Source organism: Hyla sarda, chromosome 1 (assembly GCF_029499605.1).
Source record: "Hyla sarda isolate aHylSar1 chromosome 1, aHylSar1.hap1, whole genome shotgun sequence".
NCBI lineage: Eukaryota > Metazoa > Chordata > Amphibia > Anura > Hylidae > Hyla > Hyla sarda.
Genome location: NC_079189.1, coordinates 5,675,805 through 5,694,398, shown reverse-complemented (window position 1 = coordinate 5,694,398; position 18,594 = coordinate 5,675,805). Strand labels below are relative to the sequence as shown.

Sequence of the window (18,594 nt, the reverse complement as noted above, 5' to 3'; positions counted from 1 at the left end):
AAACGCGTCTAGTTATCTACTTATGTCACTTATGAACAAAAAAACAAAACAACGCAGTCTCAAGGTGATAACAGGTGCTCAACCCCAAGTGCAATTGTGCACACATACAATGGGGTAGAGGACCTGCACCTATGGACCAGAGGGGGGGTTATGTTACTTATGCCACTCATTGCTTAAAGAATGATATTGTCAAGATTATCGTTGTAATCAGTTAAACACGAGCCTTGAGGTGGGGGAAACCATTTTTTCTTTTTATTGAGATTTCCAACACACCGCGGTATAGGTGTGTACCCCCATTTCACCTCGGTAAGTGTATAGTTGTGAGCTGCACCTACAATTTTCTTTTTAATTTACGAATCTGTTTAACTTTCTGGAGACAGTTGATATAAAGATAAAAAGTTTTTTTTCCTGGAACCGTACAGAACCGTATGTGCGTACGGTTCCATCCGGTTTTCACCATATGGTTTTTGACTTGGACAGTTTTTTTCTTGGAATTTCAATCAACTTTATTCATAATGGAGTGAAAAGTTTAAAACTTATACTTTTTTTTCCCCCTAAGAAAACGAATGCAACCGGACATAATTTTTCAAACCGTATACGGATTCAAATGTGTACACACGTTGTGATACAGTTTAGTCCGGTTTTGAGGAATCAGTTTTTTTTTTAAATCAAAAACCTGATACGGGAACTGTATTGCAAAAACGTGGTGTGAACCCTGCCTTAGTACTCAGGACCCCGGAAATGATGGGTGCGATCACATGAGGAGGGCACTACCACCCAAATGATACAAAACTGCTCAGCAGAGTGATCTATGGATGGAGGGGGCAGAAGTGGAGCCCAATGGGCAGGTCAAGTATATCAGCTATAACTCCAGTATATACCAGTAGGGTTGTCACCTGGACGGTATTTTTATATTAAAAATACCGGCAATGCAATGTCCGGTATTTATCCAACCAATCCTCCAACTCCTGGAATGTTGCAGCATATACTATACCAGTGTTTCCCAACCAGAGCGCCTCCAGCTGTTGCAAAACTACAACTCCCAGCATGCCCGACAACGTTGGCTGTCCGGGCATGCTGGGAGTTGTAGTTTGGCAACAGCCCATGGCACCCTTGGTTGGAAAACACTGATTAGTACTACATACCACTATATAGTCCAACATGCTGGGAGTTGTAGTTTTGCAACAGCTGGAGGCACCCATGGTTGGGAAACATTGACCTATACTATATACTACTATATAGTCCAACATGCTGGGAGTTGTAGTTTTGCAACAGCTGGAGGCACCCCTGGTTGGGAAACATTGACCTATACTATATACTACTATATAGTCCAACATGCTGGAAGTTGTAGTTTTGCAACAGCTGGAGGCACCCCTGGTTGGAAAATACTGACCTATACTATATACTACTATATAGTCCAACATGCTGGGAGTTGTAGTTTTGCAACAGCTGGAGGCACCCCTGATTGGAAAACACTGACCTATACTATATACTACTATATAGTCCAACATGCTGGGAGTTGTAGTTTTGCAACAGCTGGAGGCACCCCTGGTTGGAAAACACTGACCTATACTATATACTACTATATAGTCCAACATGCTGGGAGTTGTAGTTTTCATTTGGGGCAGCTGCTGACCCTCATACAGGCCGCGTATAAGAAGAAATAAAAAAGTTATAGGGGTCAGAATAGGACAAAATTTCCACCCCATATGTGTATCCTGTGATGTCACGCATATATAATTAATTATGCAAATTAGCATGGGCGGTATTTAGTACAACACAGGGGACCACATTACAGGTACCTACCACATGGGGCACCGTGTAACATATATCCCAATAAATCATGACGCGCCAATACCAGGAGGTTTAATAGGGACTCACAATGAATCGGCCAGGTGCCTGGGAGAGACTGAAGACGGTGGATGACCAAGACCACGACTACAAGGGAAAGAAGGACAGACATCTGCAAGAGAAAGGGGAACCCCGTATAAAACACCCCCAAATGTAATCACCTCACCCTACACAATATGTAAGACTTTATCACCCCACATATATGTCTACACCACAACCCACAGAACACCGGTCCCTACTACACCCTATACAACACCCGAGTCCCTACTACACCCTATACAGCACCCATGTCTCTACTACACCCTATACAACACCCATGTCCCTACTACACCCTATACAACACCCGAGTCTCTACTACACCCTATACAACACCCGAGTCTCTACTACACCCTATACAACACCCGAGTCTCTACTACACCCTATACAACACCCGAGTCTCTACTACACCCTATACAACACCTGAGTCTCTACTACACCCTATACAACACCCGTGTCCCTACTACACCGTATACAACATCCGTGTCCCTACTACATCCTATACAACACCCGTGTCTCTACTACACCCTATACATCACCCGTGTATCTACTACACCCTATATATCACCCGTGTCCCTACTACACCCTATACAATACCCGTGTCCCTACTACATCCTATATAACACCCATGTATCTACAACACCCGTGTCCCTAGTACACCCTATACAACACCCGTGTCCCTACTACACCCTATTCAACACCCGTGTCCCAACTACACCCTATACAACACCCGTATCCCTACTACACCCTATACAACACCCGTATCCCTACTACACCCTATACAACACCCGTATCCCTACTACACCCTATACAACACCCGTATCCCTACTACACCCTATACAACACCCGTATCCCTACTACACCCTATACAACACCCGTATCCCTACTACACCCTATACAACACCCGTATCCCTACTGCACCCTATACAACACCCGTTTCCCTACTACACCCTATACAACACCTGTGTCCCTACCAGTCCCCATATATCATCTATGTCTCTACTATATCCAATAGTGTCCTGACTGTGGCCATGTCATGGTGTAGTGGTGTCCAGGCCGTGACCATGTTGTGGTGTAGTAGTGTCCAGGCTGTGTCCATGTCATGGTGTAGTGGTGTCCAGGCTGTGGTCATGTCATGGTGTAGTGGTGTCCAGGCTGTGGTCATGTCATGGTGTAGTGGTGTCCAGGCTGTGGCCATGTCATGGTGTAGTAGTGTCCAGGCTGTGGCCATGTCATGGTGTAGTGGTGTCCAGGCTGTGGTCATGTCATGGTGTAGTGGTGTCCAGGCTGTGGTCATGTCATGGTGTAGTGGTGTCCAGGCTGTGGCCATGTCATGGTGTAGTGGTGTCCAGGCTGTGGCCATGTCATGGTGTAGTGGTGTCCAGGCTGTGTCCACGTCTAGGTGTAGTAGTGTCCAGGCTGTGTCCATGTCATGGTGTAGTAGTGTCCAGGCTGTGTCCATGTCATGGTGTAGTGGTGCCCAGGCTGTGTCCAACTCATGGTCTAGTAGTGACTAGGCCGTGACCATGTTGTGGTGTAGTAGTGTCCAGGCTGTGTCCATGTCATGGTGTAGTGGTGTCCAGGCTGTGGTCATGTCATGGTGTAGTGGTGTCCAGGCTGTGGTCATGTCATGGTGTAGTGGTGTCCAGGCTGTGGCCATGTCATGGTGTAGTGGTGTCCAGGCTGTGGCCATGTCATGGTGTAGTGGTGTCCAGGCTGTGTCCATGTCATGGTGTAGTAGTGTCCAGGCTGTGTCCATGTCATGGTGTAGTAGTGTCCAGGCTGTGGTGATGTTATGGTGTAGTGGTGTCCAGGCTGAGTCCACGTCATGGTGTAGTAGTGTCCAGGCTGTGTCCATGTCATGGTGTAGTAGTGTCCAGGCTGTGTCCATGTCATGGTGTAGTGGTGCCCAGGCTGTGTCCAACTCATGGTGTAGTAGTGACTAGGCTGTGACCATGTTGTGGTGTAGTAGTGTCCAGGCTGTGTCCATGTCATGGTGTAGTGGTGTCCAGGCTGTGGCCATGTCATGGTGTAGTGGTGTCCTGGCTGTGTCCATATCATGGTGTAGTGGTGTCCAGGCTGTGGTGATGTTATGGTGTAGTGGTGTCTAGGCTGTGTCCACGTCATGGTGTAGTAGTGTCCAGGCTGTGTCCATGTCATGGTGTAGTAGTGTCCAGGCTGTGTCCATGTCATGGTGTAGTGGTGCCCAGGCTGTGTCCAACTCATGGTGTAGTAGTGACTAGGCTGTGACCATGTTGTGGTGTAGTAGTGTCCAGGCTGTGTCCATGTCATGGTGTAGTGGTGTCCAGGCTGTGGCTATATCATGGTGTAGTGGTGTCCAGGCTGTGGCCATGTCATGGTGTAGTGGTGTCCAGGCTGTGGCCATGTCATGGTGTAGCGGTGCCCAGGCTGTGTCCAACTCATGGTGTAGTAGTGACCATGTTGTGGTGTAGTAGTGTTCAGGCTGTGTCAATATCATGGTGTAGTGGTGTCCAGGCTGTGTCCATGTTATGGTGTAGTGGTGTACAGGCTGTGTGTCACGATTCGGCTGGCAGGAGGTGGATCCTCTGTGCCAGAGAGGGATTGGCGTGGACCGTGCTAGTGGACCGGTTCTAAGTTACTACTGGTTTTCACCAGAGCCCGCCGCAAAGCGGGATGGTCTTGCAGCGGCGGTAGTAACCAGGTCGTATCCACTAGCAACGACTCAACCTCTCTGACTGCTGAAGATAGGCGCGGTACAAGGGAGTAGACAAGAGCAAGGTCGGACGTAGCAGAAGGTCGGGACAGGCAGCAAGGATCGTAGTCAGGGGCAACGGCAGGAGGTCTGAAACACAGGCTAGGAACACACAAGGGAACGCTTTCACTGGCACGATGGCAACAAGATCCGGCGAGGGAGTGCAGGGGAAGTGAGGTATACATAGGGAGTGCACAGGTGAACACACTAATTAGACCAACTGCGCCAATCAGCGGCGCAGTGGCCCTTTAAATCGCAGAGACCCGGCGCGCGCGCGCCCTAGGGAGCGGGGCCGCGCGCGCCGGGACAGGACCGACGGAGAGCGTGTCAGGTACGGGAGCCGGGATGCGCTTCGCGAGCGGGCGCCACCCGCATCGCGAATCGTATCCCGGCTGGAGGCGGTATCGCAGCGCACCCGGTCAGTGAATCTGACCGGGGCGCTGCAGTAGCGAGGATGTGGCGAGCGCTCCGGGGAGGAGCGGGGACCCGGAGCGCTCGGCGTAACACTGTGTCCATGTCATGGTGTAGTGGTGTCCAGGCTGTGGCCATGTCATGGTGTAGTGGTGCCCAGGCTGTGTCCATGTCATGGTGTAGTAGTGCCCAGACTATAGACTTTCTTTGGTTGAGTGTCATGGTGTAGTAGCGCTCAGCCTATAGACTTTCTTTGGTTGAGTGTCATGGTGTAATAGTACCCAGCCTATAGACTTTCCTTGGTTGAGTGTCATGGTGTAGTAGTACCCAGCCTATAGACTTTCTTTGGTTGAGTGTCATGGTGTAGTAGTGCCCAGCCTATAGACTTTCTTTGGTTGAGTGTCATGGTATAGTAGTGCCCAGCCTATAGACTTTCATGGTGTAGTAGTGCCCAGCCTATAGACTTTCATCATGGTGTAGTAGTGCCCAGCCTATAGACTTTCATGGTGTAGTAGTGCCCAGCCTATAGACTTTCATGGTGTAGTAGTACCCAGCCTATAGACTTTCATGGTGTAATAGTGCCCAGCCTATAGACTTTCATGGTGTAATAGTGCCCAACCTATAGACTTTCATGGTGTAGTAGTACCCAGCCTATAGACTTTCATGGTGTAATAGTGCCCAGCCTATAAACTTTTATGGTGTAATAGTGCCCAGCCTATAGACTTTTATGGTGTAATAGTGCCCAGCCTATAGACTTTTATGGTGTAATAGTGCCCAGCCTATAGACTTTCATGGTGTAGAAGTGCCCAGCCTATAGACTTTATGGTGTAGTAGTGCCCAGCCTATAGACTTTCATGGTGTAGTAGTGCCCAGCCTATAGACTTTCATGGTGTAGTAGTACCCAGCCTATAGACTTTCATGGTGTAGTAGTGCCCAGCCTATAGACTTTTATGGTGTAGTAGTACCCAGCCTATAGACTTTCATGGTGTAGTAGTACCCAGCCTATAGACTTTCATGGTGTAGGAGTGCCCAGCCTATAGACTTTTATGGTGTAATAGTGCCCAGCCTATAGACTTTCATGGTGTAGTAGTACCCAGCCTATAGACTTTCATGGTGTAGTAGTACCCAGCCTATAGACTTTCATGGTGTAGTAGTGCCCTGCCTATAGACTTTCATGGTGTAGTAGTGCCCAGCCTATAGACTTTTATGGTGTAGTAGTGCCCAGCCTATAGACTTTCATGGTGTAGTAGTGCCCAGCCTATAGACTTTCATGGTGTAGTAGTGCCCAGCCTATAGACTTTCATGGTGTAGTAGTGCCCTGCCTATAGACTTTCATAGTGTAGTAGTGCCCAGCCTATAGACTTTTATGGTGTAGTAGTGCCCAGCCTATAGACTTTTATGGTGTAGTAGTGCCCAGCCTATAGACTTTCATGTTGTAGTAGTGCCCAGAATATAGACTTTTATGGTGTAGTAGTACCCAGCCTATAGACTTTCATGGTGTAGTAGTGCCCAGCCTATAGACTTTCATGGTGTAGTAGTGCCCAGCCTATAGACTTTCATGGTGTAGTAGTGCCCAGCCTATAGACTTTCATGGTGTAGTAGTGCCCAGCCTATAGACTTTTATGGTGTAGTAGTGCCCAGCCTATAGACTTTTATGGTGTAGTAGTGCCCAGCCTATAGACTTTCATGGTGTAGTAGTGCCCAGCCTATAGACTTTTATGGTGTAGTAGTGCCCAGCCTATAGACTTTCATGGTGTAGTAGTGCCCAGCCTATAGACTTTCATGGTGTAGTAGTGCCCAGCCTATAGACTTTCATGGTGTAGTAGTGTCCAGCCTATAGACTTTCATGGTGTAGTAGTGCCCAGCCTATAGACTTTCATGGTGTAGTAGTGCCCAGCCTATAGACTTTCATGGTGTAGTAGTGCCCAGCCTATAGACTTTCATGGTGTAGTAGTGCCCAGCCTATAGACTTTCATGGTGTAGTAGTGCCCAGCCTATAGACTTTCATGGTGTAGTAGTGCCCAGCCTATAGACTTTCATGGTGTAGTAGTGCCCTGCCTATAGACTTTCATGGTGTAGTAGTACCCAGCCTATAGACTTTCATGGTGTAGTAGTGCCCAGCCTATAGACTTTCATGGTGTAGTAGTGCCCAGCCCATAGACTTTCATGTTGTAGTAGTGCCCAGCCTATAGACTTTCATGGTGTAGTAGTGCCCAGCCTATAGACTTTCATGGTGTAGTAGTGCCCAGCCTATAGACTTTCATGGTGTAGTAGTACCCAGCCTATAGACTTTCATGGTGTAGTAGTGCCCAGCCTATAGACTTTCATGGTGTAGTAGTGCCCAGCCTATAGACTTTCATGTTGTAGTAGTGCCCAGCCTATAGACTTTCATGGTGTAGTAGTGCCCAGCCTATAGACTTTCATGGTGTAGTAGTGCCCTGCCTATAGACTTTCATGGTGTAGTAGTACCCAGCCTATAGACTTTCATGGTGTAGTAGTGCCCAGCCTATAGACTTTCATGGTGTAGTAGTGCCCAGCCTATAGACTTTCATGGTGTAGTAGTGCCCAGCCTATAGACTTTTATGGTGTAGTAGTGCCCAGCCTATAGACTTTCATGTTGTAGTAGTGCCCAGCCTATAGACTTTCATGGTGTAGTAGTGCCCAGCCTATAGACCTTCTTTGGTTGAGTGTCATGGTATAGTAGTGCCCAGCCTATAAACTTTCATGTTGTAGTAGTGCCCAGCCTATAGACTTTCATGTTGTAGTAGTGCCCAGCCTATAGACTTTCATGGTGTAGTAGTGCCCAGCCTATAGACATTCATGGTGTAGTAGTGCCCAGCCTATAGACTTTCATGTTGTAGTAGTGCCCAGCCTATAGACTTTCATGTTGTAGTAGTGCCCAGCCTATAGACTTTCATGGTGTAGTAGTGCCCAGCCTATAGACTTTCATGTTGTAGTAGTGCCCAGCCTATAGACTTTCATGTTGTAGTAGTGCCCAGCCTATAGACTTTCATGTTGTAGTAGTGCCCAGCCTATAGACTTTTATGGTGTAGTAGTGCCCTGCCTATAGACTTTTATGGTGTAGTAGTGCCCAGCCTATAGACTTTCATGGTGTAGTAGTGCCCAGCCTATAGACTTTCATGGTGTAGTAGTGCCCAGCCTATAGACTTTTATGGTGTAGTAGTGCCCTGCCTATAGACTTTCATGGTGTAGTAGTGCCCAGCCTATAGACTTTCATGGTGTAGTAGTGCCCTGCCTATAGACTTTCATGGTGTAGTAGTGCCCTGCCTATAGACTTTCATGGTGTAGTAGTGCCCAGCCTATAGACTTTCATGGTGTAGTAGTGCCCAGCCTATAGACTTTCATGGTGTAGTAGTGCCCAGCCTATAGACTTTCATGGTGTAGTAGTGCCCAGCCTATAGACTTTCATGGTGTAGTAGTGCCCAGCCTATAGACTTTCATGGTGTAGTAGTGCCCAGCCTATAGACTTTTATGGTGTAGTAGTGCCCTGCCTATAGACTTTCATGGTGTAGTAGTGCCCAGCCTATAGACTTTCATGGTGTAGTAGTGCCCTGCCTATAGACTTTCATGGTGTAGTAGTGCCCAGCCTATAGACTTTCATGGTGTAGTAGTGCCCAGCCTATAGACTTTCATGGTGTAGTAGTGCCCAGCCTATAGACCTTCTTTGGTTGAGTGTCATGGTGTAGTAGAGGAATATCTACTTACCTTCTTCTCTCTTCTGTAAGATGATGTGTGCCCAGTCCTGATGCTGGTGTCTTTTTATATTTGGGTGACTGGGTGTTGGGCGTCCAGATGAGGGCGGCTGTGAGATGAGACACTGACCAAAAAAAGAGGAACATCATATTTATCACAGTGGAGAAAGTTTGAGGTCTGTAGATATCCATCCACAGATTCCCTTGATAACAAGGAGGTTAAGTCACCAAAAAGTCCCCTGAAGCCTCCACAAGTGACGTCTGATATGACATTGAGGTCGCTGGGGGTGGTATAGCAGTGGTCCACACATTTACCATCCCGTCCCAGTTCTCCATACCCTTCTAGGGCCGGCTGACATCCTCTATTTTATCTTATGGGATTTGGCTTATATGAGACTGAGGAAATCTGCTGCAGTCCACAAGAGATCCATGAATCTGCACAATTAATACGACAGCCATGAAAAACCAGGAAAATTCTAAAGAAAGTCAAGGAGTCAATAACCCTGTCCGGCTCTTCTACAGTGGTATAATCTACCCTACGGTCAGGCCGTAATGTGGGGACCGACCTACCTACTGTACCTACTGGGCAGGACTTATCTACCTAATGAGGGGCATACCTAACAATGGAACCTTTCAACCTACTGTAATAGCTACCCAATTACTGGGACACCTACTGTCTAGAGGCCCTGCCTAATGGGGGAACCTACCTGAATTGATACTGGGGGGGACCTACCTATCTACTTTAGCAACCTACTTACCTGCCAGGGCACCCATCTACTGATTAGGGGCCTACCTATGTAACTATTGGGGCGCTATCCACCTACTTGCTGGACTTGCCCACCTACAGAAGGAATTTACATACTGACTAGGTGGTCTACCTACTGAGTAAACCTACCTACCTGCTGGGGGGAGCAACTTACCTGCTGGGATGATCTACTTACCGGGGGGGTATTCAAATAGAGAATGGTCGCACATCCACAGGTCGTTAGTGTACTTTATGATCATGAAGTGCAAGCCCACTAGCCACGTCACGGCCACCTGTAAGTAGTGGGTCCCTAATGTCCCTAGCATAAAATGGCGCAGCACTATGCGGCGACCACCACCTCCGCAACACCAGTGCCCACAGGGGGAACAAACTACTGGCAGAGCAGCCCCAATGCCACTCAAACCAGTCCCAGGGCCACGCTTCCACATAGACACGGCGCCACAGCAGCAACGGACGCCGCACAGCACCACACCAGTGTGAACAAGGTGTAATAGCTCACTTACCATGTGCTCCCAGTCAGACAGGGAGGCTGCTAGAAAGGAAAGGGCCCTGTGCAGCTTCCTGCTAATTTATGCATGCCTGGGCTGAGGGGGAGGGGCAGAGAGCAGACCAAGTAAAAACAAAAATTTGAAATTACTGAGGGGGTATAGTTACCCGATGAAGGACCTACCTACTAACTTACTTACACTTAATAGGATGACATGAAGAAGGCACAATGGAAAGTTCCAGCCCCTCTGGTAGAACAAATCCTGGACTGTGGAACACTGATGAGATCCCGGCGGCATGGCTTACAAAAATTGGGAGTTGGCCATCTGAGATGTCTTTACGGGATATACTGTGAAATGACAAAAAGCTAAAATGGAGACCGGGAAGGCACAAGATGTGGACAAACTAAAACAGTCCATTAAATCATTTCCTATAAATTCTTCATAGGGGGCACTCCGTAAGACTGTCTCCCAGGGGAGGTCCTTGTGTACATGTGAGATGTCTCCACACCCCAACCATGCTGGTCCACAACCCCAGTATCTGATATGTCCCATTTATCAAAGGGGTGTCCCAAGATACAATCATATCCTCAATCCACAAGGGATGTTCGGCAATGTTTGGAAGCCTCAAAGAGCGCGAATGGAGCATTGACCGATCTTGCCCCCTTCTGCTCCATTAATTCGGGAGACAACTCATCTCCGTTCTTTGGATCAGTGGGGGTCCCAGTGCCCAGACCCCTCTCTGAGTAGTTAGTTGTCGTGTGGATATGCTGAAATATGACTTTCCTTTTTTTGTCTCCTGCTATGACCACTTTCTGCCTCTTGGCCATTCTCTTCATCACTGGAAGAGCTTTTTGCAGTGTGAGACATTGATCTAGGCGGATCCTCCATCCTGAAGATCGTTGTGGTTGTGAGGACGTCACACCGTCTCCAGGAGGAAAATTGAGGCAAACCTAGGGTGTGGTGACACCAAAACATGTAGAGGGGGGCAAATAATTAGTTTTTAATTGCGTCTACTTTACCTTTAATAACATACTTCAATAATAAGATAGTGGGTTGCAATCATCCCAGTGGAAGAGCCTGTAGGCCCCACCATAAGTTGGTGGCAACTGCCTTCGGGCGGTACTCACCTATACCGGTTGAAATGGTGGAAGAGCCTGTAGGCCCCACCATAAGTGGGTGGCAACTGCCTTCGGGCGATACTCACCTATACCGGTTGGAATGGTGGAAGAGCCTGTAGGCCCCACCATAAGTGGGTGGCAACTGCCTTCGGGCGATACTCACCTATACCTTGGAACGGTGGAAGAGCCTGTAGGCCCCACCAGCAGTGAGTGTTAATAGTGTGTGGCACACTCAACTGTATACCTCTGTGAGGTGGAAGAGCCTGCAGGCCCCACCATCAGTGGTTGGTGTCAGCCTATAGGCACCAGTCATTTGTACAATAGTAATAAGGTGGAAGAGCCCGTAGGCCCCACTAACTAATAGGTTTATAGTGGATTGATTGCTTCCAATGTTGCCATGACCGGTTGGTCCTAACTATTAGCTTTCATATATAGGACAGAGAGACACTAATTATAACAATCACTAATTCACCAGTTTTAGTTGTGATATTGCATTGAAAGCTAAGTTTTATGGTAGTCAGTCCTTTATTGGGACCTTAGTGCTCTGGACCTAGGTTCGCAGGGTTATTGTTGATATACTGATTTTTGGTCTCAGACTTACCTGGGTTCTGTGTTTAGGCTAAATAATATCCTGACCAAAGAGGTCTTACCAAGTCAACCTGTAATTGACGACAAGAGCCTTGGGAGCTCCAAGTTGACCTTCCTTATTCCTTCAGAATTTGGTTTGCACTCCCCGCTTCCTGTTGGACACCTACTGAGGAGAAGAACCTTCTAGTTTCCCTTAGACATTTCATGACTTAAAGGGGTTCTCCACCATAAGGTGATTTTAGTATGTACCTGGCAGACAGTAATGGACATGCTTAGGAAGGATTTCCATCTGTCTTGGGGATAAATGGCTATGCTGTGAGATTACCATAATACTGTGGCTAGCTTTTTGTGAACTGGTATTTCCTGTTTGACTTTTCTTTTATGATCTACAAATCCCACAATTCCATTTTCCTCCCTCCCACACATCAGCCACCCCACCCATTGAAACATAAATGAGCTGCATCCATTCAAAAGACCTGTGGTTTTCAATCAGGGTGCCTACAGCTGTTGCATTAGTTGCAGATTGATCTCTCTCCCACCAAGCGATCTCTCCACCCATTGAAGCAGACAGGCTCCTTGTCATCAGCTGACTAGTGATGTCAGGTCTCGGCCGCATTGCAAGCTGGGAAAAATCTGAGACAGCAGTCATTTTGTATGCTGATAAAAATAAATATTGGAGTGAAAATCACAGAAGAATTGTGAGAAAACCGTCACACACAGGTACAGACACTATATTATGGATGACACTAACTTTACAGCCCCTGTAGCATAGTCAAATAAAAAAAAATTCCTGGAATACCCCTTTAACTCTGTGTTACCAATCTGCATTGAAGCTTTCCCGTATGCGGATAGACCATTGTGGACTCCAAACTAAATTTTTGATTTCTTCAAATGCTCCAATAACCGGCACCCAGCAGGTCCTGTACATACATTAATCATACACAAAAAAAACGGAAATGGTGGGCTGACGTTTTAGTTAAAGGAGTACTCCATTGCTAGACATCTTATCCCCTATCCAAAGGATAGGGGATAAGATGTCCGATAGCGGGGGTCCGGCCACAGACACCCGATGCTCAGAACCCTGGGTCCGGGGGGGGGGGGCGTGTTCGTGATGTCACGCCACACCCCCTCATGACGTCACACAACACCCCCTCTATTTATGTCTATGGGAGGGGACGTGACATGCCCCCTTCCATAGACATGAATGGAGGTGACATGGCGTGAGGTGACGACCACGGCCACCTTCTTAAAGGGGTAGTCCCCTGGGAAAAAAAAAAAAATTATCAACCGGTGCCAGAAGGTTAAACAGATTTGTAAATTACTTCTATTAAAAAAAAAAAAAATCTTAATCCTTCCTGTACTTATCAGCTGCTGTATGCTCCACATGAAGTTCTTTTCTTTTTGAATTTCCTTTCTGTCTGACCACAGTGCTCTCTGCTGACACCTCTGTCCATGTCAGGAACTGTCCAGAGTAGGAGCAAATCCCCATAGCAAACCTCCCCAGCTCTGGACAGTTCCTAAAATGGACAGTGGTGTCAGCAGAGAGCACTGTGGTCAGACAGAAATTGAAATTCAAACAGAAAAGAACTTCCTGTGGAGCATACAACAGCTGATAAGTACTGGAAGGATTAAGATTTTTTTATAGAAGTCATTTACAAATCTGAACGGAGATCGCGGGGGTCCCAGAGGCTGGACTCCCAAGATCAGACGTCTTATCCCGTATCCTTTGGTCGTCTCCGAGACCTAGTTGAGGGGTAAATCTCCACCAACTTGGTCCTCCATCCATTCCAAGAACATTGGGGAGCCACTCAAACAGAAGGGGGAAGTCTGAGCTCTGCACCTGGATCAGTAAAATCGATAATTGATTCACAGTGAACCCTCCCGAAACAAATTTCTGGAGATTTGCTCATCTATAGGTATCAATGTTTCCCCACAACCCTACTGTTGGCCAAACATTAGTTCCGCCCACTGCAAGTGTGTATGCAACGTTATAAATCACTTAAAGGGGTACTCCGTGGAAAACTTTTTTTTTTTTTTTAAATCAACTGGTGCCAAAACGTTAAACAGATTTGTAAATTACTTCTATTAAAAAAAAAATCTTAATCCTTCCAGTACTTATTAGCTGCTGAATACTACTGAGGAAATGCTTTTCTTTTTGGAACACAGAGCTCTCTGCTGACCTCTCTGTTCCATTTTAGGAACTGTCCAGAGCAGCATATGTTTTCTATGGGGATTTTCTCCTACACTGGACAGTTCTTAAAATGGACAGAGGTGTCAGCAGAGAGCACTGTGTTCCAAAAAGAAAATAATTTCCTCTGTATTATTCAGCAGCTAATAAGTACTGGAAGGATTAAGATTTTTTTTTTTTTTTTTTTTTTTTTAAATAGAAGTAATTTACAAATCGGTTAAACTTTCTGGCACCAGTTGATAAAAAAAAAATAAATAAATAAAAAGTTTTCCACTGGAGTTCCCCTTTAACAGCCACATATGAATCGTCCGTTTCACGTCAAATGACGCTTCTTCCGGCCTAGGAGGCCGGAAGAAGCGTCATTTGACGTGAAACGGATGTTGCCTTGTCCCCGCACCTCCCTCACCCTTACGATAGCGTGTCAGCATGGACTATTGCTTTGCAGCTTTGGCGATTTGCCTTGTCTTTATCTTGAACTTTTTGCACACTAATATATATTAAAGGGGTATTCCAGGAAAAAACAATTTTTTTTTTTTTTTATATCAACTGGCTCCAGAAAGTGAAACAGATTTGTAAATGACTTCTATAAAAAAAAAATCTTAATCCTTCCAATAATTATCAGCTGCTGAAGTTGAGTTGTTCTTTTCTGTCTGGCAACAGTGCTCTCTGCTGACATCTCTGTTGGTCTCGGGAACTGCACAGAGTAGTAGAGGTTTGCTATGGGGATTTGCTTCTACTATGGACAGTTCCCGAGACAGGTGTCATCAGAGAGCACTTAGACAGAAAAAGAACAACTCAACTTCAGCAGCTCATAAGTACTGAAAGGATTAAGATTTTTTTTTAATCAAAGTCATTTACAAATCTGTTTAACTTTCTGGAGCCAGAAAGTTTTTTTTCTTGGATAACCCCTTTAGGCTAGGTTCATCCTACAGAATATCTGCCGGAGATTTAGCCAGCGGCACTAGGACTGTACGGACTGCATTGCCGTCCCCATAGACGGCAATATATTTCTGGGTAGATCTTTCGGGAGATCTGCTCAGAAATGCATTGAGATCTATGGAGACGGAAATGCAGTCAGTGCGGTCCTAGTGCCGCCGGCATGATCTCGGGCAGAGACTCTGCCCAGAAATTCCACAGTGTGAACTTAGCCTTAATGTATTTACTGCTAACAAGATAAAGTGGTCTTCTGGATAGATCATGGTCTCATTGAAGAGGTCTTCTGGATAGGTGATTTTCTGGACAGGTAGTCTTCATTTAGGTGGAATTCTGGGGAAGTGGTCTTCTCAAGAGATGATCTACTGGAGAGATGGCCTCACATCGATGGTCTTTTGGAGAGGTGGCTTTCTCAGAGATGATGCTTCGGAGAGGTTGTCTTCTCCCAGAGGTGATCGTGAGAGGTGATCTTTTAGAGAGATGGTATAGCAGAGGTAGTCTTCCGTAGAAATAGCCCTAAAGAGGTGGTATTCCAGAGAGTTGGTCTCACATAGGTGGTTTTTTGGAGAAGTGGCCTTCTCGCAGAGGTGGTCATCTGGAGAGATGGTATCACGTAGGTAACCTTCTCCCAGAGCTTCCGACAGAAGTGGTATTCTAGAGAGATGAGTCTCAGATGGGTGGTTACTTGGAGAGTTGACCTTGTTACAGAGTTGGTCTTCTCACAATGGTGATCTTCTACAGAAGGCAGTCTTCTAGAGAAATTGTCTCAGAAAATTAATCTTTTTGAGACATGGCCCTAAAAAGAGGGGGGTCTCCTGGAGAGATGGCTTCAAATAGGTGGCATATTGGAGAGGTGGACTTCTCACTGAGGTGATCTTCTGGAGAAAGTCTCACAGACATGTTCTGTTGGAGAGAAGGCATTCTACCAGGGGTATTTTTCTGGAGATAGTATTTTGGATAGGTGGCCTTCTACAGAAGTGGTCTTTTGGAGAGATGGACTCGTAGAGGTTATCTTTTGGAGAGATGGACTCGTAGATGTTATCTTTTAGAGAGGTGGCCTTCTACAGAAGTGGTCTTTTGGAGAGATGGACTCGTAGATGTTATCTTTTAGAGAGGTGGCCTTCTACAGAAGTGGTCTTTTGGAGAGATGGACTCGTAGAGGTTATCTTTTGGAGAGGTGGTCATCTGGAGAGATAGTATCACATAGGTGGTTTTTCAGAGAGGTAACCTTCTCCCAGAGCTTCCGACAGAAGTGGTATTCTAGATAGATGAGTCTCAGATGGGTGGGTATTTGGAGAGTTGACCTTGTTACAGAGTTGGTCTTCTCACAATGGCGATCTTCTACAGAAGGCAGTCTTCTATCGGTGCAGAATTAGATTTCCTTGTCAGACCACCCACTCCTAAAATGGGATCCATCAGGGGATGCTCTAGTTTTATTGTTCCCTCTGGTGGGACGGACCTGAGTATTCGGGACTGAAGTTAGATCCATTGTCTTACACTCTGGGGGCTCTCGCCTCGACGACCAGGATCCGACACAAGTCATAAGGGACGGGGGCTTCCAAACAGGCACCATTCTTAATATTTTCTATCACATAAAACCAGGTAGTCGTCTTAAGTCCTGGTCACCATCACTCATCGGTTCTCATTCTTGAAAGAAAACATTTTAACCCCTTCAGGTCACTTCCCGATTTGTAATAATACTTTTTCCTTTTTTTTTTACTTGTGAATTGTATATAAATGTCACATCCCCGAAAACTTCTCATTCAGCCACTTCCACATTCGGCGCAGGAGAAGGTTTCTAATTTTAGCATTTGTACGTCTTCCTCATTTTCTGCCGTGCTCGGCTCTTAGTCATGGACATGGTGTTTCCAGTGACATTTTGCTGGTGTTAGGGAGAAAATGGGGTCATGACGTGACAACATCTGTGATAACGTCTACAATGTTTCTTCACAATGTCATTCAGAGTTTCTGAAAGGTTGCCTCAAACTCAGGGCCTAAAATGAGAAGATGCGCAGAAGGTACCTCAACCATCTGTATTATGACTATGTGCATGACGATCTATGGTCAAGATGTCCTTTGGTGTTTCTTGGAAGATTTATATCCCCTTTGGTTGCTATAGTATACCGTTAAAATTCTCTGTACAATCTCTAGGGGTCAGGTCAGTGGCTCACTGTTTACCCAGATCTGGCACCCTGGGTTCGAATCCACCCATGGGCAACATCTGTTTGTATGTTATTTTCATGTTCTTGAGTGTTTTTTCCCAAAACTCAAAGACATTCTGATTGGTTAATTTGGATTGCCAGCCCCGGCGGGGACTAGGACTAAGATGAGTGATGACCAGGGCTACCATCAGAAATTTCGCCCCCCTGGGATTTTATAACCTGCACCTCTTATCACCCCCCATAACCCCCCCTGCACCTCTTATCACCCTATAACCCCCCGTGCACCTCTAATCACCCCCATAACCCCCCCTGCACCTCTTATCACACTATAACGCCCCCTGCACCTCTTATCACCCCCATAACCCCCCTGCACCTCTTATCACCCCCATAACCCCCTGCACCTCTTACTACCCCCATAACCCCCCTGCACCTCTCAACACCCCCATAACCCCCCTGCACCTCTTATCACCCCCATAACCCCCCCTGCACCTCTTACTACCCCCATAACACCCCCTGCACCTCTCATCACCCCCATAACATGCCCCCCCCCCCCGCAAGCTAACCTACCCTGCCGCCGCTGGGGATCGGTGCAGCAGCTTGAGGCAGTAGAGGCGGCTGCTACTGCTCCTGTCACTGAGGATCGTCTCTGCTGAAGATCGCGCGGGGACATAGGTAGGGACAGGTCAGGTGATTGGAGTAGATGTAACGTCTCTACTCCCATCAGCCCCTGGCCTGTCTGGCCCTGCCATTACTCTTAAGGGGTCCGCACCCTAGAAAGAAGCAATTTAATAGAAATGTGAGGCCCGATCTGCACCCAGCGGTCAGTGAGTTACAATCGCAGTCACTCACTGACAAGGCAATATATACATTTTTTTATTTTTTTTTTAAAGGTGCAGGGACGTCGGGCCCCCTGAAGCTCTGGGCCCCATACAGTTGTAAGGGTTGTACCCCCCTGATGGCGGCCCTGGTGATGACAATCTCTGTACAGAGCTTCAGAAAGTTAAACAGATTTGCAAATTACTTCTATTAAAAAATCTTAATCCTTCCAGTACTTTTTAGGGGCTGTATACTAAAGAGGAAATGGTTTTCTTTTTGGATTTCTCTTCTGTCACGAGCACAGTGCTCTCTGCTGACCTCTGTCGTCCATTTTAGGAACAGTCCAGAGCAGCATATGTTTGCTATGGGGATTTTCTCCTGCTATGGACAGTTCCTAAAATGGACGACAGAGGTCAGCAGAGAGCACTGTGGTCAAGACAGAAGAGAAATCCAAAAAGAAAAGCATTTCCTCTTTAGTATACAGCCCCTAAAAAGTATTGGAAGGATTAAGATTTTTTAATAGAAGTAATTTACAAATCTGTTTATCTTGATAAAAAAAAAAAAAAGTTTCCCACCAGAGTACCCCTTTAAGATCTCATTTAGCGTCTCTAATAGAAAGATTTATATCCCCTTTGGTGGTACTAGAAGGTACAGATCCTCCTGGTGGTTCTAGAGGAAGGTTCAGATTTTTATAGATGGTTTGGATCTTTTTTGGTGAAAATTTTTTATTTTCTTTACTGGAGAGTTCAAATGGTCTTCGATGGCTAAAAGGCTCAGATCCACTTCAGTG

At 46.5% G+C, this 18,594-nt stretch overlaps 1 protein-coding gene across 1 annotated transcript in view; it reads right to left on the bottom strand.

Moving 5' to 3' along the window:
• LOC130299892 (uncharacterized) overlaps nt 1-8,861 on the bottom strand; it is a 35,780-nt gene extending 26,919 nt beyond the window's left edge. The window contains exons 1-2 of the mRNA XM_056551499.1: nt 8,759-8,861; nt 1,882-1,963 (exon numbers count right to left, since the gene is read on the bottom strand). Coding sequence (XP_056407474.1) covers nt 1,882-1,963 — 82 coding nt within the window. The 5' untranslated portion in view covers nt 8,759-8,861. The remainder of the gene's footprint in view (nt 1-1,881; nt 1,964-8,758) is intronic.
• Nucleotides 8,862-18,594: the final 9,733 nt, after the last annotated feature.